The sequence below is a fragment of the Suncus etruscus genome, chromosome 1, assembly GCF_024139225.1.
Source record: "Suncus etruscus isolate mSunEtr1 chromosome 1, mSunEtr1.pri.cur, whole genome shotgun sequence".
In the NCBI taxonomy this organism is placed as follows: Eukaryota; Metazoa; Chordata; class Mammalia; order Eulipotyphla; family Soricidae; genus Suncus; species Suncus etruscus.
In genome coordinates this window covers 194,063,804-194,087,424 of record NC_064848.1, presented here as the reverse complement: position 1 = coordinate 194,087,424, position 23,621 = coordinate 194,063,804, and the positions used below count along the sequence as shown (strand labels likewise).

Sequence of the window (23,621 nt, the reverse complement as noted above, 5' to 3'; positions counted from 1 at the left end):
CCATTTTTCTCCTCCTGCTTCTCTCATATTCTCCCTTCTTCTCTCATATTCTCAAACATTCTGGTGGCTTCCATCAGTCCAGTTTTCTTCTGATTCATGGGGTCTCTTTGTTTCGTGTTCCATCCCTGTGGTCTTAGCCACTGCTCAGTGTCTGAATGACAGGCCTGGGATGTCTGTGGGACATTGCCTGGATGTCACAGGGACACCTGAAAGTCAGTATGTCCACAATGATTCCCACATGCTCCTCATCCCGCCACCTGCCTCTGTACCTCCCTCTGATGGGAAAGGCAAAATCCTTCCCAGACTCCTTCCTCTGCCTTCTCACCCACTGGCCTGAACACTGCCAAGTTTACCTCAGGGCTCATGAGCTCATGCCTCTCTCTACCACCTCCTGCTCCCTCCCTGACTCTACCACCATGGGTTATCTCCAGGACTATAATAAAGTCCTTAGAATTACTCCCCTTTGCCTCCCATCTTGCCATCTCTCTACTTGCTCTCTACTGCTCTCGTGGGAGTTACTGGAAACATGAATTGGATGTTGCCAGCTGAGAGCATGAAAACCTCTCCATCCTTTTGCCTCACACACAGGCAGCTGCAATAAGACTAGCCAGAAGGGCATTTATCCATTTATCCATTCCTCCAGCCATTCCTCCTGTTTCTTCTCTCTCTCTCTCTCTCTCTCTCTCTCTCTCTCTCTCTCTCTCTCTCTCTCTCTCTCTCTCTCTCTCTCTCTCTCTCTCTCTCTTTTTGGTTTTTGGGCCACACCCAGCGATGCTCAGGGGTTACTCCTAGCTGTCTGCTCAGAAATAGCTCCTGGCAGGCACGGGGGACAATATGGGACAGCAGGATTCGAACCAACCACCTTTGGTCCTAGATCGGCTGCTTGCAAGGCAAACGCAGCTGTGTTATCTCTCCGGGCCCTCCTTCTCTCTTTTGACAAGCGTGGTGAAGACCATCATTTACAACTAAAGGGACCCTCTGTATACCCCTAATACTCTTTTCTTAAAGAGGCTTTTATTAGGACCCAAGAGACAGTTACAGCAGGTAGGATGCTTACCTTGCATGCAGTAACTCAGACTTGATCCCCAGCACCCCATATGGTTCCCCAGAGCTCAACAAGGAATAACCTGAGTTCATAATCAGAAGTAAGCACTGAGCAAAATCAGGTGTGGCCCAAAAACAAAAACAAAGAGGCCTTTATTGATAGTACAATGGACAGGGCTCTTGCTCTGCACGTGGCCCAATTGACTTTGATCCCCAGCATACCATATGGTCCTCCAAACCCTGCCAGTAGTGATCCCTGAATACAGAATCAGAAGTACATCCTGAGCACCACTGGGTATGACCTAAAACACACACACACACACACACACAAACACACAGGCTCAAACTCACACACACACACAGAGTCCTTTATTGATTTATAATCTACATGTCATAAAAATACACCCACTTTAAATGTATATTACAACAACTTGCCAAGTCTGCAGCCATGACCTCACACAGTTCCAGAAGGTTTCATATTCCTGAAACCATAACCCTCCCTCTAGCTTGTCACCTATCTATTGAAACTGTCACCTCAGTGACAGAGCTACTGAAGTCTGTTTCCTGGGTGACCTTGCATCACACTGGACCATAATGTCCTGAGTAAGGGCAGAGCAGGATCTCACTTCTCTGTATGGAACCCAGGACCTTACTCAAGAAGGCCCACACCTACTGCCATTACCAGCTGGGCTTGGTGGTCAGACTCAACTGACCTGTCACTCTTCCTTTAGGTCAGATCTGTCCTCACTAAGCACTTTGAAAACCACATGGCCTACAGAAGCAAATATGGATGATGCCACCCACCCACAGAAACTGCCCTATGGGCAATAGCCACGAGTTGTGCCATTTCCTCTATCCTTTGCCTTGTTCTAGAAAGGACTGAAAATAGTGATCCAAAAATCAGTTGCATGATTCAAATGAACTCTCAGTAGCCTGGCCCACATATAACTCAGGTGTGTTGGTGTGTTTAGATAATTTACAAGGTAGATTGTATTGAGTCTGTATTGAGACTGTATTAAGATCAGTGATCTTAAACAATTACCTCCTGCAGAAACCCCAACTTTTGCTTGCAGTCCAGAGATCTGCTTGGACATAAGGTTTCTCATTTCAGGATGTCCAAATAGCACACAACCCACTAACTAGATTGGACTTCCAAATAATATATGCTTGCCACATATTCCTTCCTGTGCTTGTCTCGCCTTTAATGAACAGGCTGAAATTGGCGCCCTGAGAAACCTCCTGTGTTCACTCCTCCTGGGGCACCCTACACTCTGCTAAGGGTGGGTCTGCACCAGATTGGCAACGCTGTCACAGGTCTCTGAGTGAGCCATCAGAAGGAGTGCTAAAACTACCCTGAGTTATTTTGATGCTTCTCCTTTCAGTGGCTGGGTGGGACCCTTTTGAGAAAACGAGCGGGAATAAACATCTCTTTTGGCATATTACATGCTATTTCAGAATCTGGTAACTAGTACATAATTATATGCCATCTCAGAATTTGGCTCTATTTTTTTCAAGGATGTTCGTGCTACAGAGCTTTTTTTCTCTCTCTCTCTCCCCCACTTCTTTTGGTCAGAAGTATTTATATAACAGGAGGCAGGATTTAGCCATTAATGTCCACTGAAAAGTTAGAAAGATTACGCTCGGCACTGTAGGATGATTTTCTGTAATCTATCAAATGAGTTTCCTTTCATGTCACTTATTCATCTGGATTCTTTCAAGTGTAGATCAACTGAAAACAATGATATCATGTTGTTCAGGGACATGAGCAGTGGCATGGGTGTGCACCCATCCACTTGGGACTAAGGGACTGGAGATGTTTTGGCTGACCGTGGTGGCTGACCATCCCTGCTCATCTCTGTGTATGTGTTACTGTAGCCTACATAGAGAAAATGGAAAGTAGACTGGCTTGAGGGAAATAGCATGCCTCACTGTTTTTGTGTGGGGGGGGGTGAGGTGGGGAAGCAATGGTCTGGAACTTGGGGATCCTCATCCACAGCAGGAATGCAGCATTGCTCAGGCCCAGCAGTGCTGAGGTCTCCAGAGCCCATCTGATGGTGCTCAGATGGTGCCAGGGATGATCCAAATGTAAGTGACTGTCCCCCAAACCCTGAACTGTCACCCCAGTCTTATTATTATTTCTATTAAGACATGGCTTTATGTTAGCGGGTCACATGTCTGGTGATACTCAGGGGTTACTCCTGGCTTTGCACTCAAGGATCACTCCTGGTGGTGTTCAGGGGATCATATGGGATGCTGGGATGACCACATAAAAGCTAAATGCCCTCCTACCCACTATACTATCTCTCCAGCCCCGGCCTTGACTCTCTTAATCTCTCAAAACTAAATTCCAAACTTCTGAATTTTGAACTTATCAGATAAGAACAATAACCAAAGAAGAATCTACTGAAGGAAGTAGCAATTCTACATTTCAAAGCAGTAACTTCCACAGAGGCCACAGCTGACTGGAATGGAGGGTTGGGACATACCATGGTTTTATTCAAGAACTGAGAATGTTGGTGGGGGGAAAAAAAAGAACTGAGAATGTTCTGATGGAACTTCATTAGGCCCCAGGAGCCTGAATGCTGAATGGTGGGAACAAGTAATGAAGTTAAAGAAATACTGAGTGTTTTTGAAATGTGGGTTTAGGGACCAGAGAGATAGCATGGAGATAAGGCATTTGCCTTGCATGCAGAAGGACGGTGATTTGAATCCCGGCATCCCATATGGTTTCCCGAGCCTTCCAGGAGCGATTTCTGAGTGTAAAGCCAGGAGTAACCCCTGAGTGCTGCCGGGCGTGACCCAAAAAAACAAACAAACAACATCAAAAAGAAATATGGGTTTAGAAAGCTGTAATAATAGGGGCTAGTGGGATAGTCCAGTGGGCAGGGTGCTTGACCTCCATGAGGTAGACCAGATATGATCACATATGACCCCAGAGTCCCGCCAACAGTGATCTCTGAGCACAGAGCCAGGAGTAATCCCTGAGCACTATTAGATATGGCCCCCCCCCCCAAAAAAAACAAGCAAATGAAATACTATAACGTGAAAGAAAAAGTGGCTTATAAGGGAGACTTGAAATGAGTGAGAGCACATTGTAGGAGGAAGAACTGAGACAGGTGGAAGTGCAGGCTTAAGAAGCAGAGCTCTGCTTCTGGGCAGAAAAGAAAGAATGAGCCCTCAGTCTAGATAAAAAAGAGTCTTTGTTCTTCTGTGACCAGATTAGAGTCATGTCATTTGGCAAAGATGAACTGAAAATAGGAGTAAACCAAGAAATAGAATTAGGAACAATTACTAAGAGCCTGATGCTAATGAGACTAGTGGTGATGGTGACTGTGATAGTAATAATGCTGATAGCAGTGGAAAAATGATGATGGTGGTGGTGGTAGATGTGATGATAGTGGTGATCTGGTGGTCAGGATGATGACACAGTTGTGATAGTGGAGATGGCAGTGGTGACAGTGATGGTGCTGGTGGGTGATGGATATAGAGGTGACGACAGTGGTGATGGTGGTATAGTGATAGTATAGTGATAGTGGAGGTGACGATGTTGGTAGTAATGATGGTAGTGGTGGAAGGTGGTGGTGATGGTGATGGTAGTGATAATGGTGGTCATAGTCATGGTGATGGTGGGTAGCGGTGTGATGGGGAGTGATGGTGATGATGGTAGTGGTGGTGGTGGTGATGATGGTGGAGGTGATGATGCATGCCTTTGGTTGAGCCCACCATAAACCTGAGACTCACTCTGCTAAGCATCTTGCCAACAGTGCCTTGTGCTTTCCCCAGACTTCTGCAGCACTGAGGTATCTCCCTTTACAGACAAGAGAAGCAATAATATATGGGAATAGTCAGTTTGCCCAAGGCCACTGGTGCTAGAAAATGGCAGGACTATGGTTTGTGGCCTTTCTCAGAGTTGAATTACAGTGAGTCGCAGTACCCACATCACCCCCAGAGGTCTGTACGCACATTCTGCAGCCAGAGGAATGGGGGTGCAATAGGGGAGGTGTTGGGGTGGCACTATCAGAGAAGAGGAGTTAGCCCTTATACTCCCAAGGATGAAAAGGAACACTCACCTGGTGCCTCCCCTTTCAAGTCTGCCCTCAGCCAGGCTGTCACAGAAACAGAATTATTTATAGTACCCAGGTCCTGGCAGGAAAGGAGAGAAGGTTTTTACAGCTCCAGAGGTAAAGGGAGCCCCTAGTGATTCTGAATTACAAATCCATTCCTCCTCCTCATCCTGTAGATTTCATACTCCTCTGCTGTTGTCACTCAGCAACCTCCAAACATGAGCCATGAACTCAAAAAGTTTGCATTTGCAAATCAGAAGAAAATAGGGCGGGACGGGAGTTGGGGGAGATGGCAATTTTTTGTTCTTCTTAGGCCCAGGAGTCTGGTCTTGGCTCTCTGCCCAAGCCCTTCTTAGCAGAGCTCTAAGTCTGAGTGCATTCGAGTTTGATTTGCATAGAGAGATTGCTTGGCTCTATCAAGATAAGGGTTCGGAAGGAGCTACCTTGGCTCTGGTCTGTTCTGGTTCTCACCGACCAGTGGGATAAGGGATATTTTTTTCTTTATTTTTTTTTTTTTAACATTGCAAACTGTTCTTTCCTCCTCCCCTTTGGTAAAGAAATATTTAAGTTGCATGCATTCTTGGAGAGAATTTTCAAAAAACACTCAGCCCACAAGAATTCTGTTCCTCCCACAAAGTCAGTCCTGGTCCTGCGTGCATTTGCAACGCAGGCGCCTCAGCTTTCAGCCCATCAGCATTTCCTTCTAGCGTCTTTAATCCCAGTAGGTCACACAGGATCACACAGACATAGCTGCTTTAGGGAACAGGCCCCCCCGCACTTGGTCCCTACATCAGAGTCTCCCCACACAGAGGTGAGCTCTGGTCTGAAATCTCTGCAATAGGAACAGCAAAAATTCCGTATCTAGCTGGACCTTACTAAACTATCTGATTCTCTTTGAGCTTAACATTTGTTATCTGTGGGTGTAGTTGATTTATTACAGCTACTCTCCAGCATTGGGGGGGGGTGTCCTTTTTCAGTTATTTATTAAAACTCTTCCTGGTATTTATTATAATGGTTTATCATCAACGTGGCGTCGTGTTTTAAAAGGTAATGAGCTGTGGAACAGAAATAAGCCAAATGACCACTTTGGAGACCTTGCCCTCTCCAAGTCAGGTGGGTTCTCTGCACCTTTTTTCTATGGATACCCCCTTGTGCAGGTGGCCAGTGGCCTCTAGAGTGAGTGTGGAGTCAATGTAAGGCACAGTCAGCCTGTGTCCCCTCAGGTCCCCATTCCAAGTGCAAATGTTGGGTTTATATCAGGTCGTTTCTGTTCTGAATCTCCTAGCATAACTAGGCTTTTCCCATGGCATGAGATTTTTCATATCATGCACAGAAAGAAACACATTCTCCAACAGAGGAAGAAAAGGGAAAACATGCCCCAGGAATCCTTCCTTTCTCAGCACCACTGGGAAGAAGGGGACAGCAGCCTCCTCCGACACAGTGTCCTTGGCTGTGGCATGTGGTACTGAGTTGGGCTGTTCCAGCAGTGCAAAGCTGAAGCCAGTCTGGAGTTCTAGAACTCTTTCAAGACATGTGTCTGTTTTACACTGTTTAAAATATTCTTTGAGACCTCCCAAGGTTTGGGAAGGCAGCTCAGGGGCTTGGCACCTGCCTTGCCAAGTTTCATCCCTGGCACCACATAGACATCCCTGGGTACCAAAACATGTCACCTAGGGGGCCCCACACCATTGGGCCCTGGCATTGAAGCACTGCTGGAGTGGCCCCAGGGCTGCCTGAGCAGACCTGCTGAAGAGCCCCTTCCCACAACAGAGACCTACCTCTGAGCAGCACCCTGAGTGTGTTCGGTACTGGAGGAGAAACAATTGGTGCTAGTCTCTGAAGTTTGTTTTTAAAAATTGGAAAAATTGTTTTTGTGTATTATCTTTTTTTTGTCATTTTCCTTGGGAAATTGATCCTTTCTTCCAACACACACACACACACACACACACACACACACACACACACAGCAATTCAAGTGAGGTTCAATGCTAAATCTGCAGTGGGTGGATAGAAGCTGTTCATAAAATAAGAGGTAATCCTTTCTCTCAGGTTCTCTCTGATCAGCAAGAGAGAAAGACTCAAAAGTAAAACAACTGAATAGAGTAGGGGGGTTGCGCAATTCAAGTAATATAGGTTTATATCAGGGAACCAATTAATCCAGCCAATGGGGAAAGTAAGTAATGCGGCAGGAAAACAAGAGAGAAGGCGCATGAGCTGGTTCAGCCTCAGGATTTGATGAAAGAACTTTTGTAAGACATTTCCCCGCCACATTGGAACTCCTTTCTGAAAATCCTGGACCAGCATTTGGGAAATAATGCAGAGTACAGAGTGGTGGAGGTGTCTGTCGGGGAAGACCAGAAAGAAACCCCAAGAGGACTAATGGGGGGCCCAGGGAGACAGGGAGATGTCTCAAAGTACTTGCCTTGCAAACATGAAGCCATGGATTTGACCACACATACACACACACATGCAGGCATTCACACATACATGCACACATGCAGAGATTATTGGCAGATACTAGATCAAATGTCCTCTAGTATGCTTACTGTTAGGATTTATTAAAGCAGTTAAGATCCTTCAGGGTCAGCGCGGTGGCGCTAAAGGTAAGGTGTCTGCCTTGCCAGCGCTAGCCTAGGACGGACCGAGGTTCGATCCCCCAGTGTCCCATATGGTCCCCCAAGTCAGGAGCAACTTCTGAGTGATTAGCCAGGAGTAACCCCTGAGCGTCACTGGGTGTGGCCCAAAAAAACAAAACAAAAAACAAAAACTTAAGATCCTTTGAGCTGGCACTTGGGCAAAGGGCCCAGGAAGTGGTAGTGAGATGGCCATCTTCCTTGGTCCAAGGGCTGGTAAGCCCCAAAGATAAGTCCAGGTCATGTCGTTAAGGTCCACAAAGGAAATGAAGCAGAAACTAAGCTAAGCCAGCTGTTGACCTAAAGTAAAGACACACTGCTTTTTGTCTTTTAGGAGTGTCTGAGACAGAAAAACTCTAGAAAAGACTCAAATGAGAAGAAACAAGATCAAATTGAGGAACAAGAGACCAATATGGAGAAATCCTGGTTATCAAGTGGGTCATCTTCCAAACAGGTACTCCACGAGACATTCTGCAGCTGTGAGGGTGGGGAGGCAGAATATACAACCTAGGGAAAACCCATTAGAAAAGGAAATATTGAGGTGTAGGGAGGACAAATCGGTGATGGGAATCCCCTGATTTTTTTTTTTTTTTTGTGGTTTTTGGGTCACACCCGGCAGTGCTCAGGGGTTACTCCTGGCTCCATGCTCAGAAATTGCTCCTGGCAGGCACAGGGGACCATATGGGACGCCGGGATTCGAACCGATGACCTTCTGCATGAAAGGCAAACGCCTTACCTCCATGCTATCTCTCCGGCCCCGGGAATCCCCTGATTTTATGTAAATATGTACCTAAAATAATATTGTCAACAATATGTAAGCCACTATGTTCAAAATAAAAATTATATTAAAAAAAAAAGAAAAGGAAATATTACACGGAGAGAAGTAGGGCAGGAGCTTTTGTGCTGGCACCACCTGGCTCCTCCTTAGTATGAGACCTGGGAGGCCCTGGCTCCTCAGCCCCCTGCCTTGCATTTCCAGTTTATAGGCCAGTACACCAGTACCCTGGACTGATGGGTGACCCAGGCATCACTGAGTCAAGTTTTTATTTTAAGGGGAAAAGACTCAAAGGTAACACCATCATGTAGTAACTAGCAACTGTTGCCATTTTTGTTTAGGGTGGAAATCATAAAAAGTAATAAAACCAAAATAATAGCAACATGATGATGACAATCACACACCCCAGGAGAGTGAGTGGCTAGTGTTTGAATGGTCACAGTGTTCCAGTGTCATCATTTACATTTCATAAATTTATACATATTTGCCTAATTTTATTGATGAGAAATCTGAGCCTAAGGAGAGATCAGAAACTCCAAGGGGATGAGGTAGGACTTCCATATTGGCCAGTTTGAATCCAGAAACAATGCTCTGAGCCATAGGCTCTATGTGTAAACTCCTTCATGTGTAAGCTCTTCCCGGGTGAGAATTTTACTTAACCTAGGTAAGCACCACATACCGCAAATTGCCTTCAACACCAGCTGTCCACAGGGGGAATTGATTTAAGATGACGAATATGCCTTTTATGAATTCCTAGTTAATATTTTATGGATGAAATGTACTCCAGAGGATGGTCTCTTCCCCTCTCTCAGTGTCCTGGATCCTGAGATAGAGCCTGGCTACCTGGTATCAATCAAGTTCTGGTTGGGATTTCTTCCTTAATCTAGAATGTTCACACTGTGGTTATTTAATGTTCAAAGGAGCCCTTAGAAAACGTCTGTGATTGATGTTCATGGATGTGGAGGTTTCCCCAGGAGAGAGCTGAACTCAAGATTAAGGAACATCGGCAGAACAAGGCTTGAGTTTTCTGTGCACTGGATGCATCTTTCCTCCTGCAGGCTGTACTCCAGGAGGAAGCGAATCCAGACGTTTGGTCTAGTTTGGCCAGAACAAACCTTTTTAGTGTCAGTCAAATCTCATACCTTTTATGCTTGCAACAGAAACCAAAAAATGAGGAGAAAACTTTGTTTTCTTCCTTTCCTTCCTTTCCTTCTTTTCCTTCCTTCCTTCTTTTCCTTCCTTCCTTCCTTCCTTCCTTCCTTCTTTCTTCTTTCTTTCTCTTTCTTTTCTCTTTTCTTTTTTCTCTTCCTTTCTTTCCCCTCCTTTTCTTCCTCCCTTCCTCCCTCCCTTCCTCCCTTCCTCTCTTCCTCCCTTCCTCCCTCCCTTCCTCCCTCCCTCCCTCCCTCCCTCCCTCCTTCCCTCTCTCTTTCTTTCTTTCTTTCTTTCTTTCTTTCTTTCTTTCTTTCTTTCTTTCTTTCTTTCTTTCTTTCTTTCTTTCTTTCTTTCTTTCTTTCTTTCTTTCTTTCTTTCTTTCTTTCTTTCTCTCTTTCTCTCTCTCTCTCTTTCTTTCTTTCTTTCTTTCTTTCTTTGTTTCTTTCTTTCTTTCTTTCTTTCTTTCTTTGTTTCTTTCTTTCTTTCTTTCTTTCTTTATTCTCTGTCATGTCTGTCAAATGGTGGTACTAACAGTGGCAGGTTTTTTTGTTTTGTGTCAGGAAGACAATCAGGCAGGGCCATGGCCATGCTGTATGTGGGGTGGGGGAGGACAGGCATACAGTTAGGGAATATTCTAGGACTTTCAGTGTCATATTTCATTACAAACTTTGGGGGACATGATGGTGACAGATTTTTCATATTGTGTGAAGCAGCTTCTTCCACATATTGGGGGGATCATTATCTTCTTTATACTGTGAAAAATCACCCATTCCATAATTCCTATTTGTGAAGTATCTGAGAAGGACCATATTTGGGGCTGGAGGTTGGTATAGAGGTCAGGGGTACTTGCCTTGCATGACCAAGGCCCCAAGTTTGATCCCCAGCACCATATGTCATGTGCTAAGCACTGCCCTGACAGCTACCTTCACCCCTGAGTGGACATTAAAGTATCTGGTCTGCTGGCTGGGGAGTCTCAGGAATCACCCTGAGCATTGCTTAGGAGTGCACTCTCGGCCCGGAGAGATAGCACAGCGGTGTTTGCCTTGCAAGCAGCCGATCCAGAATCAAAGGTGGTTGGTTCGAATCCCGGTGTCCCATATGGTCCCCCGTGCCTGCCAGGAGCTATTTCTGAGCAGACAGCCAGGAGTAACCCCTGAGCAATGCCGGGTGTGACCCAAAAACCCAAAAAAAAAAAAAGGAGTGCACTCTCCCCTAAGAAAGGGACCCAGTTGTACATACAGAAGTAGTTCTGAGGTAAATGCCACCCTCTGTGGTAAAGCTCACAGGAGGGCACTTTCCCAAGTACCAACCATCTTGTGTCTGCACTGTCAGGGTGCCTCACTCTGCTGGAGAGCTCGACAGCATTTCTTACATAATCTCAGTTCTTGCAGATAATGACATCCCAAGGGCTAGGCCTGGAGTGTACCAGAGTCTTCAAGGTCATATCTTCTCAACCAGGGAGGGACAAAATTAGAATTTTCCACAGTGAAAGTTCACCTCTGCCTTGCTCCCTGTATCACAGTACTCTTTGGGGGGATCCTGGAGGCTCTTTGTCCGGATGCAGAAATGCGGAAAGGGCAGAGGGAGAGAAAATGTCACCAAATCCGTCCCTCCTGGCTGTCTGAATGGTGCCTCCAGATTGTCATCCCTCATGACTTCCATGTGGAGGCGCAGAGGCCAGACCCACGAAAGGGTCACCCACTTTCCTATTCCCTTCCTGTTCCCCAAATACTGAAGATTGAAGCCCAACTTTCAGGTTGGGTTGGTGTTGCCCTTTCCCAGATTCAAACCTCAATTTTAGCAAAGATCTGCTGTTTGCAGCTTGCAATGAAGGCCTGTGATGCTACGTCTCACTTCCTAAAGGACAGCAGAAGGGATGGCCCCTCTTCCTGCAGACTCCTGAATGTTTGGGAAGTCACAGAGCTAGACCTGAGGTTGTGGCAAGCAGAGAGGCTGCTAACTCCCCAAAGAGAGTCAGGTCAGCCCAAACAGATTTGTAGAGCTTGGAGGATTGAATGTGATGTCAGAGTTCAGGAATCACAAAATCACAAAATCACAAAATCTCCATTGACCAGACAGAGGCAGGAGGAGCAGAATTTTTCCAAATCTGCACTGGGATAGACCCATTGGAGCTCTCCACCCTAGGTAAACATTCCTGAGGTGATTCTTCCTTAAGACACCAGTAGCAGGAGCTATGAGGAGAGCCAGGTCCCACTCCCATTCATCAGGCAGTGCCAACCCTGAGTGGAGTAGCTCTGACAACTTTTCCATCAAGTGAAGGCTGCCCTCACCACCACATTTTGACACTTAGATTGTAATTTCCATCACTTGTTCATGCCCCAGCCCTGGCTCAGACTATCCCAATTCTGCCAACGCCTGAACAGGCGAGGTACCTACCATCAAGGATCAGGTCTAATAGCAAGTTATCACCACCAGACCCCCATCTCTAACTAGACGGGTCCCCCAAAATACTGTCTACTTTGTGGCTATTTCTCCTGGGAATTTCTTCACTTCGTTGCCATCAGTGACTTTCCCCTCCAGCAGGGCAGGGGCTGTGTGAAACAGTGCCCAGAGGAATCAGTGCCTAGCAAGAGATGCTAAGAGGCTTTTGTGGCTTCTTGCCACACTCCTGTGGGTCCTTGGCAGAGTGGAAATGGCCATTTATCATCACCAGGCCAGCTCTGTCCCTCACTGCGGAGCAAACTCTTCACTGCACTTTAATTCCCCATTAAGGAGATGCTGGTTATTATGCTTATTTCTGGGATCACTGGAAGAACAAAGAAAACTGAAATGACAGAATCATATTCAATGAATTTGGATAGTGCCCTGGTGCCCAACTAACTCTTCCTGCCAACTATGTTCCCATGGATGTCCATGAAGGAGCCTGTTTGGAAGCTTCTAGAATGCCTCCTTTGCCACCACCCTGCACTAGGCCACATTCCTAGAAGCCAACCTAAGCAAAGTAAAAAGCTAACCAGCTTCATCTTAGACCCTTTTCAAAGCCCCTTACATTTGTGCATTGTAGGATCAGACCAGAATTTAACAGGGAAATGGATGGCAGCTCCATGGAACCAGTTGGCTCAGTGCTTGGAAAAGCTTCCTGGTCTCTCTCTCTCAAAGACCAGTCTACACCTTGCCTTCTCTCGTGGGACCCCCGGGTGGCTTCTGGCCTACAGAAGCTGACTGTGACCCACAGACCTTCCTATGGAAAGGGACAAGCAGGAAATGATGGAAATAGTTCGCCCCCAATAGGGGATGCAGCACCCTCCATAAAGAGCAATATCCTGTGTCTGTACCCGGATCCTGGCTGAAAACCCCATGTCTCATTGCTTCCTGTGTCACCGCATCAACTTTATGAGCGGAGGAGATCAGCTCTCAGTTTTTCAGGAGCACCTTTCACTCTGCCAACAGGAATAAGATTACCTTCCTCTCACTGGCAGACACTGAGCAACTGAAATATTTAGATTCCGGGTCACGAGGACCCAAGTTAACCCTGGCAGGAGCCAGAGGCGATGAACCTGACACTCCGCCGTGGCCTGCCTGGATGAGATCAGTTTCCTAGGAAGTAAGGTGAGCGGCAGAGCAGTGTGAGGGCTGCTCCCCAACACAAACATTTAAGCTGTTTGGTGGCTGATAACCTTCCCAAACTCGGAGGTGAAAGGGAAAAATAAAGCCTCTTCAAGCAGCTTTCAGTGTCAGAAATCCCACCCATATGTGAAGACCCATATGGAAATCTAAAACTAAGCCCCTAGCTCCTACTGGGGATCTTTAACTTTAAGTTAATTAAAATGAAATTGAGGGGGGCAGGGGCCGGGGAGATAGCACAGCAGCCTTGCAAGCGGCCAACCCAGAACCTGCATCCCATATGGTCCCCAGTGCCTGCCAGGAGCGATTTCTGAGCAGGGAGGGAGGGAGGGAGGGAGGGAAGGAAGGACGGAGGGAGGGAAGGAGGGAGGGAAGGAAAGAGAAGAAGAGAAGAGGAGAGGAGAGGAGAGGGGAGGGGAGGGGAGGGGAGGGGAGGGGAGGGGAGGGGAGAGGAGAAGAGAAGAGAAGAGAAGAGAAGAGAAGAGAAGAGAAGAGAAGAGAAGAGAAGAGAAGAGAAGAGAAGAGAAGAGAAAAGGAGAAGAGAAGAGAAAAGAAAAGAAAAAGAAATTGAGGGGCTGTAGCGATACACAGTGGTAGGGCGTTTGCCTTGCATGTGGCCGAACTGGGATGGACCCAAGTTCAATCTCCGGCATCCCATATGGTTCCAGAGTGATTTCTGAGCACAGGAGTAACCCCTGAGAGCTGCCAGGTGTGATGTGACCCAAAATAAACAAAAACAAAAAAGAATAAAAGGAAAAGAAAATGTTTTTTAAAAAAATGAAATTGAGGGGCCGGAGAGATAGCATGGAGGTAAGGCGTTTGCCTTTCATGCAGGAGGTCATCGGTTCGAATCCCGGCGCCCCATATGGTCCCCTGTGCCTGCCAGGAGCAATTTCTGAGCCTGGAGCCAGGAATAACCCCTGAGCACTGCCAGGTGTGACCCAAAAACCAAAAAAAAAAAAAAAATGAAATTGAGAGCTGAAGAAATAGTACATTGGTTAGGGTGCTTGCCTGACTTGCAGCAAAACCCGAGTTTGGTTTCTGACACCCCATATCCCTGAACTGAGAGACAGGAGTAAGTAAGCCCTGAGTACCTCTAGGTATGGCCCCCAAACAAACGAGCAAAAATTAAAATTCAATTGAAATCCTATTCCTTTGTGGTGTTAACCCTGCTTACAGACTCTGTGACCTCACCAGACCATGCAGATATGCAAATGGTAGGATAGGTTCAAGTTCACCCCAGCCCTGGCCCTACCTGGGCACAGCCCGTGCACTGCTCTCTCTCTCCTTACACATGCTGCTTCCCTGTGGTGACAACGATGCTGCTGTCCGGGGCTGACTTTGCAGTTGCGGCTTTTCTGCCCACCTGGGCATGTTTGCATGACTCTTTTGTTACCTGTTTATTCAGCGTCTGCCTCCTGGGAAGCCTTCAGCTTCTCTTTCAAACAGTTCTTGGGGAGTCGCTCTCCCATTAATCTGTCACTGTCAATTTACCGACACCCGGAAGGTGCCGTGTCTGTTGTGAAAGCTGCCGCAGCTCAGCTTAGCACACGGCATACGTGTTCCATGAGTCACACCTTTCATCTTCTCTCCCTGTCCATTGTCTGATTCCTTGGGGCTTGGACCACCCCCTCTTTCTGGCCCCAGGCTGGTGTGCTGATGAGTTGGGTCCCAGCTGCTCAGCTCAGTTCTGGGGTTCTGGCTGCCAAGGGCCCCCACCCAGGAGGCTGTGAGTCATCTCTCACACCTGGCTGGTGCTTGTCACAGCGGCCTCTTGCCTTGGGCTCAGGCTCTGTGCCCTAGAGGTGCACCTGAGCTGAGGCAGAGATGAGCCACCCGCATCTGCCAGCCTAGACACACACGTCATAGTGCGGGAATGTGAGGCCCCGGGGTGGTGACCGTCTGTGGGAACTGACCTTGGAGCTCGGCTCCCCACTGAGCCCTTGATGTGGTCTCTGTGGCAGGTCTCAGAGCCCCCTGAATGTATTGCCTTCACCCCTCTGATTGCTTCCTACTCAGGAATCTATGTCAGCCCCCAGGATCATGTATGTTGTCATCTGGCTTACCTGCTCCCTGCACTGCCCCCACACCTTACTAGTGCAGATATGAGGAAGCATTTAAGGACTGCCTGAGGCCCAGGGGGCTACTTAGTTATTCCAGCTGCAGGAGGCAGTGGTTAAGAGGTGCTCCTGTGAGGAGGTGATGACCTTGCGACAGTCACCAGGCCTGGTGAGGCTCCCCAACCTGAGTGAAATGAAAGAGGATGGGCCCCAGGAGTGATGAGTGCTCCCTGACCTGGCTTCAGACTATCCAGAGGCCAGCAGCTTGGCCTGTGCTCAGTGGCCAGCTCGATGGGAAGGACAAGCCCCTGCTGAGTACTGCCCATAAAAGCGGCTTACTGGCCAGCCACTATGCAGAGGGGCTGATGCTGCTTGAAACACAGGCTGAGCTGCCTTTGTTATAGGCTGGCAGGACCATAGGGGCAGGAAAGTCCTACCTACCTCACTGAGCTGCTGCCACTAAGCCAGGTGGACAAAGGACCCATTGGGACACTGAGCATGTGGGAAACTCAGGGGCAAATCCACTTGGACACACTGCAAGAGTTTTGCTTGGTCTGTGCCTCACCCTCACTCTTTAAATAGGATCTGGAAGGCAAATGGGGCAACTCTTCCTTCCAGTGTGGCTGCCCCCAGATCATGCCCTGCCCTGTTCAACAGAAGCCTTCTGCTGGGCTGAGTCAGTCCCACACGGACTGCTGACCCAGTACTCCCCAATGTTCAGAGCATGTCTGCAGGAGAATGGGGGGCTCTGGTCCAGTTTCTTGTGTTCACTGGACCCACCTCAAAATGTACATGAGAATGTAGTGCTTCACCTTTCCTTATGTAACCCCACTTTTAGAAAAGTACACTTTCCCCTACTTTTAAGTATAAGCCTTCCCTACTTTTATGCAATAGCTTGCATTTCATTTATTATCTTATTAAGATACCCTACTTTAAAAAAATAGTTCTCATTAATTTTAAAGACAACAAAAATTGCTTGTTTAAAACTTATTAAAATTCAGGTTTCAAAATTAAAAATGTTTGTCACTTGGAAGAGGTATGAGTCCAGGGCCTACCTGCATTATATCCACTTTATAACATTCAGCAGCCCTGCAGGCTAAAATTTCCCTTGTTTATCTTGTTGCTTTCTTAATCAAGTCATTAGAAACCACTCACAATCAAGACCCCATGTGAGTTGCGAGTAGTACAGTGACCACCACATAGGAGAGGCAGCCCTGGGGCAGCTGCAAAAGGACCTAGGTGGATTGTGTGTGTGTGTGTGTGTGTGTGTGTGTGTGTGTGTGTGTGTGTGTGTGTGTGTTAAGGCATGGGTAGGATCTGGAAGGCAACTGGGATTTGGGAGCTAATAGGGAGGAGCAAAACGAGGAACCCTAGTTGAGGGGAGGCCCAGGTAGGATCTAGCGAGCACTCCATCTCCCTGCAGCATCCTGACATGCACTTGCACCTTGTCCTCCCAGATCCTTGTCCCTGAATCCCTGCTCACCATCTTTCTGTACCCCCTGTTAAGACTAGGAGGCAGAAGGAAGCCCTTCCTGCTCCCCAACAACTGACCATCCCCCAAAGCTTCTGTGCTTCTCTCCTGTCACCCCCTTACCCTCCTCCTCCTCATCATCATCATCACCCTCCACCCTCCTGCCTGGTGCCCATCACAATTCATCAAGGCTTCCCCCTATACCCCATGAAATCAACCTTATGTGAATAAGCAACCCCCCAGTTGGTCCTGAGGCTGTACCACGCATGTCCCAGATGGGCCCAGTGTCCCCTGGTGGGTGGGATCACCCACTCCGCTGTAGATGCTCGTCTCAAAATAACCACTTCAAATGCATGGAAATAAGATACATAAGATTTCAAAGGAAACCACTTTTATTGGAACTGTCTTCCAAATATATTTAGAAATCTGTGATTCAGTAATATATGTGGCTCTTTATTAGCACATTAAAAAACAAGTGACGGGCGGAAAGAGTATTTTGAGACATCAGCTACCAATTTAAGGAAATGTGAAAGTATCTGTGATTCCTATTGGTAACAAAAATCACAGGTGCAGCTAATACTACCAGAGGCTGTCGCCTGAACTGGTGGGTGAGAGAGAAACTTAGATTTCAGCAGAGGCTGATGGACATCAGGGGGCCATCTGCCCCTTCCCAATTTTCACCCTGCCCCCAAGAAGCCCTGCTCTAAACATCCTCCTTAAGGTTATCTCATCAAAATGTTAACTGCCAAAGGCAAAATGTCAGCTACCCCTGAACCCCACATCTACATAGCCTATTGTTTATTCATCATCTTTCTTTGAATTCCCCCAAGAACTCAACAGTATCAACAGATACTGATGTTCTTCAGTCTTCCTTCTGTGAGGTCACCTCAGAATCTGATACTTTCCTCCTATTTTCCTCTAGCCAATCCACTGCCAAGACCTATGGACTCTACTTGCCTATGAACTCTGAGAGGCCTGTAGACTCTCCATTTTCCTGTCCTCTGGCCTTTGTTCTTGAGGTGGTGGGGTGTGCTTGGGGCCATCCACTTGGTAGCAGTTCCAAGGGGTCACACACTGCCAGGGCCAGGGATTGCAATTTGCAAGTGGGGCCATGGCAGGGATCAAACTCAAGGCATCACAACATGCAAAGCAGCAACTCTACCCGAGCCATTTATTTTTCCTTTTTGTTTTTTGGGTCACACACAGTGGTGCTCAGAGTTACTCCTGGCTCTGTGCTCAGAAATCACTTCTGATAGGCTCAGAGATCATGTGGGATGCCAGAATTCAAACCACCGTCTATCCTGGATTGTCTGCATGCAAGGAAAATGCCCTATCTCTGTGCTATCTCTCTGCCCACCATCCCTTCCTTTCACTCCATTTTTTAAAAGACTTTGTTTCCTTGGCTTTGTTTGATTCGGTTTTGGGTTTTTGGTTTTTCTTCTGCATGCAAAGTATGCACTCTACCACTGATCTATATCTATGACCCCTATTGCTCCGATATTATTTTATTTATTGAGGGGGGGTCATACCCAATAGTTCTTAGGGGCTATTTCTGACTCTGTGTTCAGGAATGTGCTCTGGGGGACCATATGTAGTACTGAGGATTCTAACTAGGGTTAGGTGCATACAAGACAAGTGCTTTACACCTGTGCTATTTCTCTGCACCACTCACCAGTTTATTTTTCTTTAAAAATTTTTTTGTTTTAGGGGGGGCATACTTGGCTGTGCTCAATTTACCTCTGCTTTGGAGGTCCCTCATGGCTATACTAGGGGACCATATTTAGTACTGGGGATTTAACTCAAGGTTAACCACATACAAGGCAAGTGCTTTGAATCCTTGTAGTATCAATCTGAGCCCCAATATCTTTGTACTCCATCTCTGTGTTCCTCTCTGGTATTAATGACCGTTAAAGTACTGCAGAGTACCTTGTGAGTATGATATCATATTCCTGCCTACAATTTCACTTTGTACTCCACAAGTGGAGTAGTGTTGACTAGTAGAACTCAGATCACTTCACTGGCCTGCTCAAATCCCTGCCTTGATGTTCTGTAGCTTTTGGAATGGGTTGGGGTCGGGGTCAGGGAGACAGCCAGGTCCAGGTGACTAGACATATCTCCTGCCACTAGCTTTTTCTAAGGCAGTTTTGGCGTTCTCTTGCATGACAGATGCTTCCTGCTGGAGTTTCTGTACATGTAGCTCCTCCTCCTTATAGCATCACCCCTTGGGGGAGACTTACCCACCCATTCCCTTTCTCCAAGCTACATCTTCCCTATGTAGATGCCCAATCTACATACTGGCATATTGTCCACTTCCTATGCTAAAAATCATTGTTGACTTATCATTTTATTTTGTGGTGCCAAGTATTAAAGTCAGGCCTTTACAAATGTAAGGCAGGTGCTCTACCACTAACCCTATCTCCAGCCCTATTTAATACTTATTGTGGGTTTGGGAGAGTTTTAGGTGGGGGGGGGCAAGGTTCGGGTCCTACCCCCATGGAATTCAGGGCTAACTCCTAGTGCTGTGCTCAGAGATCACTCCTGACAGAAGTTGAGGACCCATATGTAGTGCTGGGAATCAAACTGGAGTCAGTCATATGCATTGCAAGCAACTTAAACTATTTCGTGCTTCTCTGGCCCCCAAATAATTATGTGATCAATTATCTCCCTCCCACCTAGCCCCATAACCTCCATAAGGTCAGTATTTATTTTCAATCATCCTTTCCATTTACTAACATAGGTCTTGTCCAATGAATTATCTGTCCATGCTTCAAATTCAACCAAGGCAAGAGACAATAAACTCTCCCAACATCATTGGTGATACAATTTAAGTAACAGAATTATATGACAAGGGACAGAGATATAATTCAGTTGTCTGGAAAGTGTGCATTGCATGCAACTGACCCTGGTTCAATTCCTGATACTGCATAATTCCTTAAGCACAACAGGAGTGATCCCTGAGCATAGAACTGGGAGGAGACTCTGAGTACTACCAAATGTGACCCAAAAAACAAACCAAAATAATATTAATAATAGGGGCCCGGAGAGATAGCACAGTGGCATTTGCCTTGCAAGCAGCCGATCCAGGACCAAAGGTGGTTGGTTCAAATCCCGGTGTCCCATATGGTCCCCCGTGCCTGCCAGGAGCAATTTCTGAGCATGGAGCCAGAAGTATCCCCTGAGCACTGCCGGGTGTGACCCCCCCCCAAAAATAATAATATTAACAATAAAATGATATAATTGGGAAAACCATGTCCCTGGAACCAGAATGATAATACAAAAGAGAAAGAAGTAAGAAAAAGAAAAATTATGTAGAGTGAGTCAAAAGAGAAAGAAGTGAGAAAAAGAAAAATTGTGTAGAGTGAGTTAATAATTGCATTAAAAAGGATAGAGAAATCTTTGTTTGCTACCCCAACATCACATATAATTTCAGAAAAGCACATCAAAAGATAAAAAATCATTTGTGAGCCCTTGCTTATAAATCAGCTGAGTGCCCAAGAATATTTCAGATTACCTAATAAGTGCAGAGTTATTGGGGGGTGTACTTTTAAGTTGGGATAATCTGGTGATCCCACCATCCCTGTCAGAGAGGGCTAGCAGACCATCCCTCTTCCACTCAGCATTGCAGGGCCCTGAAGGGAGACCTCATTGCCTAAAGAAGTCAGAATTAAAAATTTAATTGTAAGGGCCGGAGCAATAGCACAGCAGTAGGGTGTTTGCCTTTCATGCAGCTGATCCAGGATAGACCTCGGTTTGATCCCCAGCGTCCCATATGGTCCCCCGAGCCAGGAGCGATTTTTGAGCGCACAGCCAGGAGTAACCCCTGAATATCACTGGGTGTGGCCCATAAACCAAAAAAATTTTTTTAATTGTATGAGACCAGGTCTCTTGAGTAACAAAATAAAAATCATAAGGCAAGAAGATGAAGAGAATAAAATAAAAGACTAAAGAAAAGGGGCCGGAGAGATAGCATGGAGGTAAGGCGTTTGCCTTTCATGCAGGAGGTCATCAGTTCGAATCCCGGCATCCCATATGGTCCCCCGTGCCTGCCAGGAGCAATTTCTGAGCCTGGAGCCAGGAATAATCCCTGAGCACTGCCGGATGTGACCCAAAAACTACAAAAAAAAAAAAAAAAAAAACTAACGAAACATTATATGATATGCAGGTACTTGCTTTGACTTAAAATCTTATTTTAAATTCATTTGAGGGACATTTGATTTGAATATGCTCTACATATTTAAGGATGGTATAACATGAAGTCTGATCATTATAAGATTGCTCAAGAAAATGAGTGGGGGAGAGAGAGCAGGTTGGCAAGGCAATGGGTTTGATTTGTATTATTCTTTCAATTTATAGACCTGAGATTTTTCAAGCTACAATTGAATTAGAGAAAGTTAGTTACAGCACAAAATATTGTTGAGTGAAACACTTAGGTATGATACAATTTCAATTTTGTAAGAAAATACATTTTGGATGTATGTATGTCCATCAGAGTATTTTGTTGTTGTTGTTGTTGTTGTTTTGGACCACTCCTGGTGATGCTCAGAGGGCTACTCCTGGCTATCTGCTCAGAAATCACTCCTGATTTGGGGGACCATATGGGATTCTGGGGATAGAACCAAGGTCCCTCCTTGGTCAACTGCATGCAAGACAAATGCCCTACTGCTGAGCTATTGCTCCTGTTCATCAGAGTATTAACAAAGGGACCCATAATGTGATGACTCAGCCAGGTGTTAGCCTCTTTCCTGCACCCTTTTAAGTGCAGCTTGGCTTGACCAGGCCAGCAGACAGCTCACCTTCTCTCTGACTTCTGGGGACTTAGGTTGATGGTGATCCTTTGTCTTGATATGTGACACACCTAATTGCTGCTGCCTGGGCTCCTCTCAGCAGCAGCCAGCCTACACTGTCGCTTCACACACCTCTGCCGAGACTCACCTCCTAAGCCTCATGGCTGGAACAAGTGGGCCAGGGTGCTTGACCAGATCTTGTCCTCACTCTTAAGGCTTCAGAAAAGATTGCCTTGGAAAACTAGTCTTGTCTCATCAGTCACTGAAAGGGGAGTGATAGATCAAACTTCTGCTTCAAGGTTAATGAAGTTAGAATGTTTTCAAGTCTTAACTTTAAGCCTATCTTTATTTTTCCATTATGAGCACGTATTTCTTTGGTAATATAGAATGATTCAGTGGCTTAAAAATAAGCCACTGGAAGGACCAAAAGGTGACTTCAATGGCAGTTTTTCAGGATGCTTTGTTTCTCTTCTTCTGAAGTATACAAACTCTATCTCCAATACCACTGTCAGTATCTTTTCTAGATACTGGTTTCTCTCTCCCTCATATTCTCTCACACTGACTCAAGCCTTTCCTTGAACTCAGAGTACCGCCCACCCATACGATCCTCAACACAGCAATCCAGCTTCCTTCCTCCCTTCTCCGGAGGAACCTCCATTATTGAGCTTATACACTTTTTAAACCCACTTCTGTCTGGGTCTGGCCTCACTCTGATCTAAACAAGCGCCTGCCCATCCCTCAACAGATAACACCCTCACCTCCACTTCTCCCCTTTCATGATCTTCATTAACATTTCAAAATGGTGCCACTTAGATTATCACAGATTGAATGTTGCACGTAGCATTAATCTGGATTTTTCCACAGTGAGTTGTTTTTTTAATCTTCTTTCCTTGCATCTGACTTGGATTGAAGGCAATGGTGCTTATGATAGTTCTCCATTAATTCCTATATGAGGCATTTTCAATGATGATTTGGCCATGAGTTGGCCAAATCCTGCTCTACAGCAGGATATGTCATATATCCTTGCTATATGTCACTTACATAAGCAAAAACATTCCCCCATTCCAAATGCTGCTTCCAGGCCCCACTCTTGGTTCCCTTTGCAGCACTCGCATTTGAGTATGGTTTGGGGGTACAATGTTCACTTGCCCTCACAGTCCTTACTCACCCTCCCATGTGTCCATATCACTTGGAGGGTTGCAGTGCTGCCTAGATTATTCTCTGTGATCATTTCATGAGACCAACTCTATTTCAAATGTAGCTAACACACCATCTTTTTCAGCCCTAGCTAAATACAGATTTCTGCCTCTTCTCTCTTACTCAAACCAACCACTGAGTCATGCCCTGCTGCACACCATATCATAAGACCCACCTAGCTTGACCTGTCACACATCACATGGGCAAAAATAGATCTTGTGCAAATGGATCAGAATTTGATAGTATGAGTGATGGGGTATGAACTAGCTGAGAAATAAGTTCCTGGGTCTTTGACAAAGTTCCCAGGCTATCAGGAAAACATAAGAAGGTGACTCTGTCTTTTCTGTTTTTGACTGCTTTTGTCTCTTTGCTCTTTGGATTGTCTCTGTACATTGTCCCCTGGCCATTTCTAACTTAACACTGTCCTGTCCCAGGTAAAATCTGTTTTTTTTTTAATAGTCCTAGGAAGAGCAAGCCACAGACCAGTGTTCAGATGTCCCTCATTTGGGAAGTTCAATAGAACTAAAGCTAAGTCCACACTGCAGAGCTCAGTCATTCCACGGGGCTGGGAGAAGCCTCTTCTTCAACAAGAGCTCAGCAAGGGGCAGGCAACATCTCACTTCTATTCTGCCTGATGTCAGGAGCAAGCTGGAGAGTCTTGAAAATGATACTCATAAAAGAAAAAAAATAACAAAAAAAAAAAAAAAAAAAACCTCCAGAAACTATTGAGTAGTTTGGAAAATAAATTCTCATCACCAATATGACTTTAATGACAATTTTTCCATAAAATTTTCAATAGAGAAGTAGGTCTCTACATGAAGTATGTATTTGGGTTTTTATTTGCTTTTTTCAGTTT

General features: G+C 46.1%; 1 protein-coding gene across 1 annotated transcript in view; it reads left to right on the top strand.

The window, feature by feature from the left end:
- Positions 1–23,621, top strand: part of MARCHF10 (membrane associated ring-CH-type finger 10) — a 74,201-nt gene that overhangs the window by 8,578 nt on the left and 42,002 nt on the right. The window contains exon 3 of the mRNA XM_049779090.1: positions 8,076–8,195. Within this exon, the coding sequence (XP_049635047.1) occupies positions 8,076–8,195 (120 nt within the window). The remainder of the gene's footprint in view (positions 1–8,075; positions 8,196–23,621) is intronic.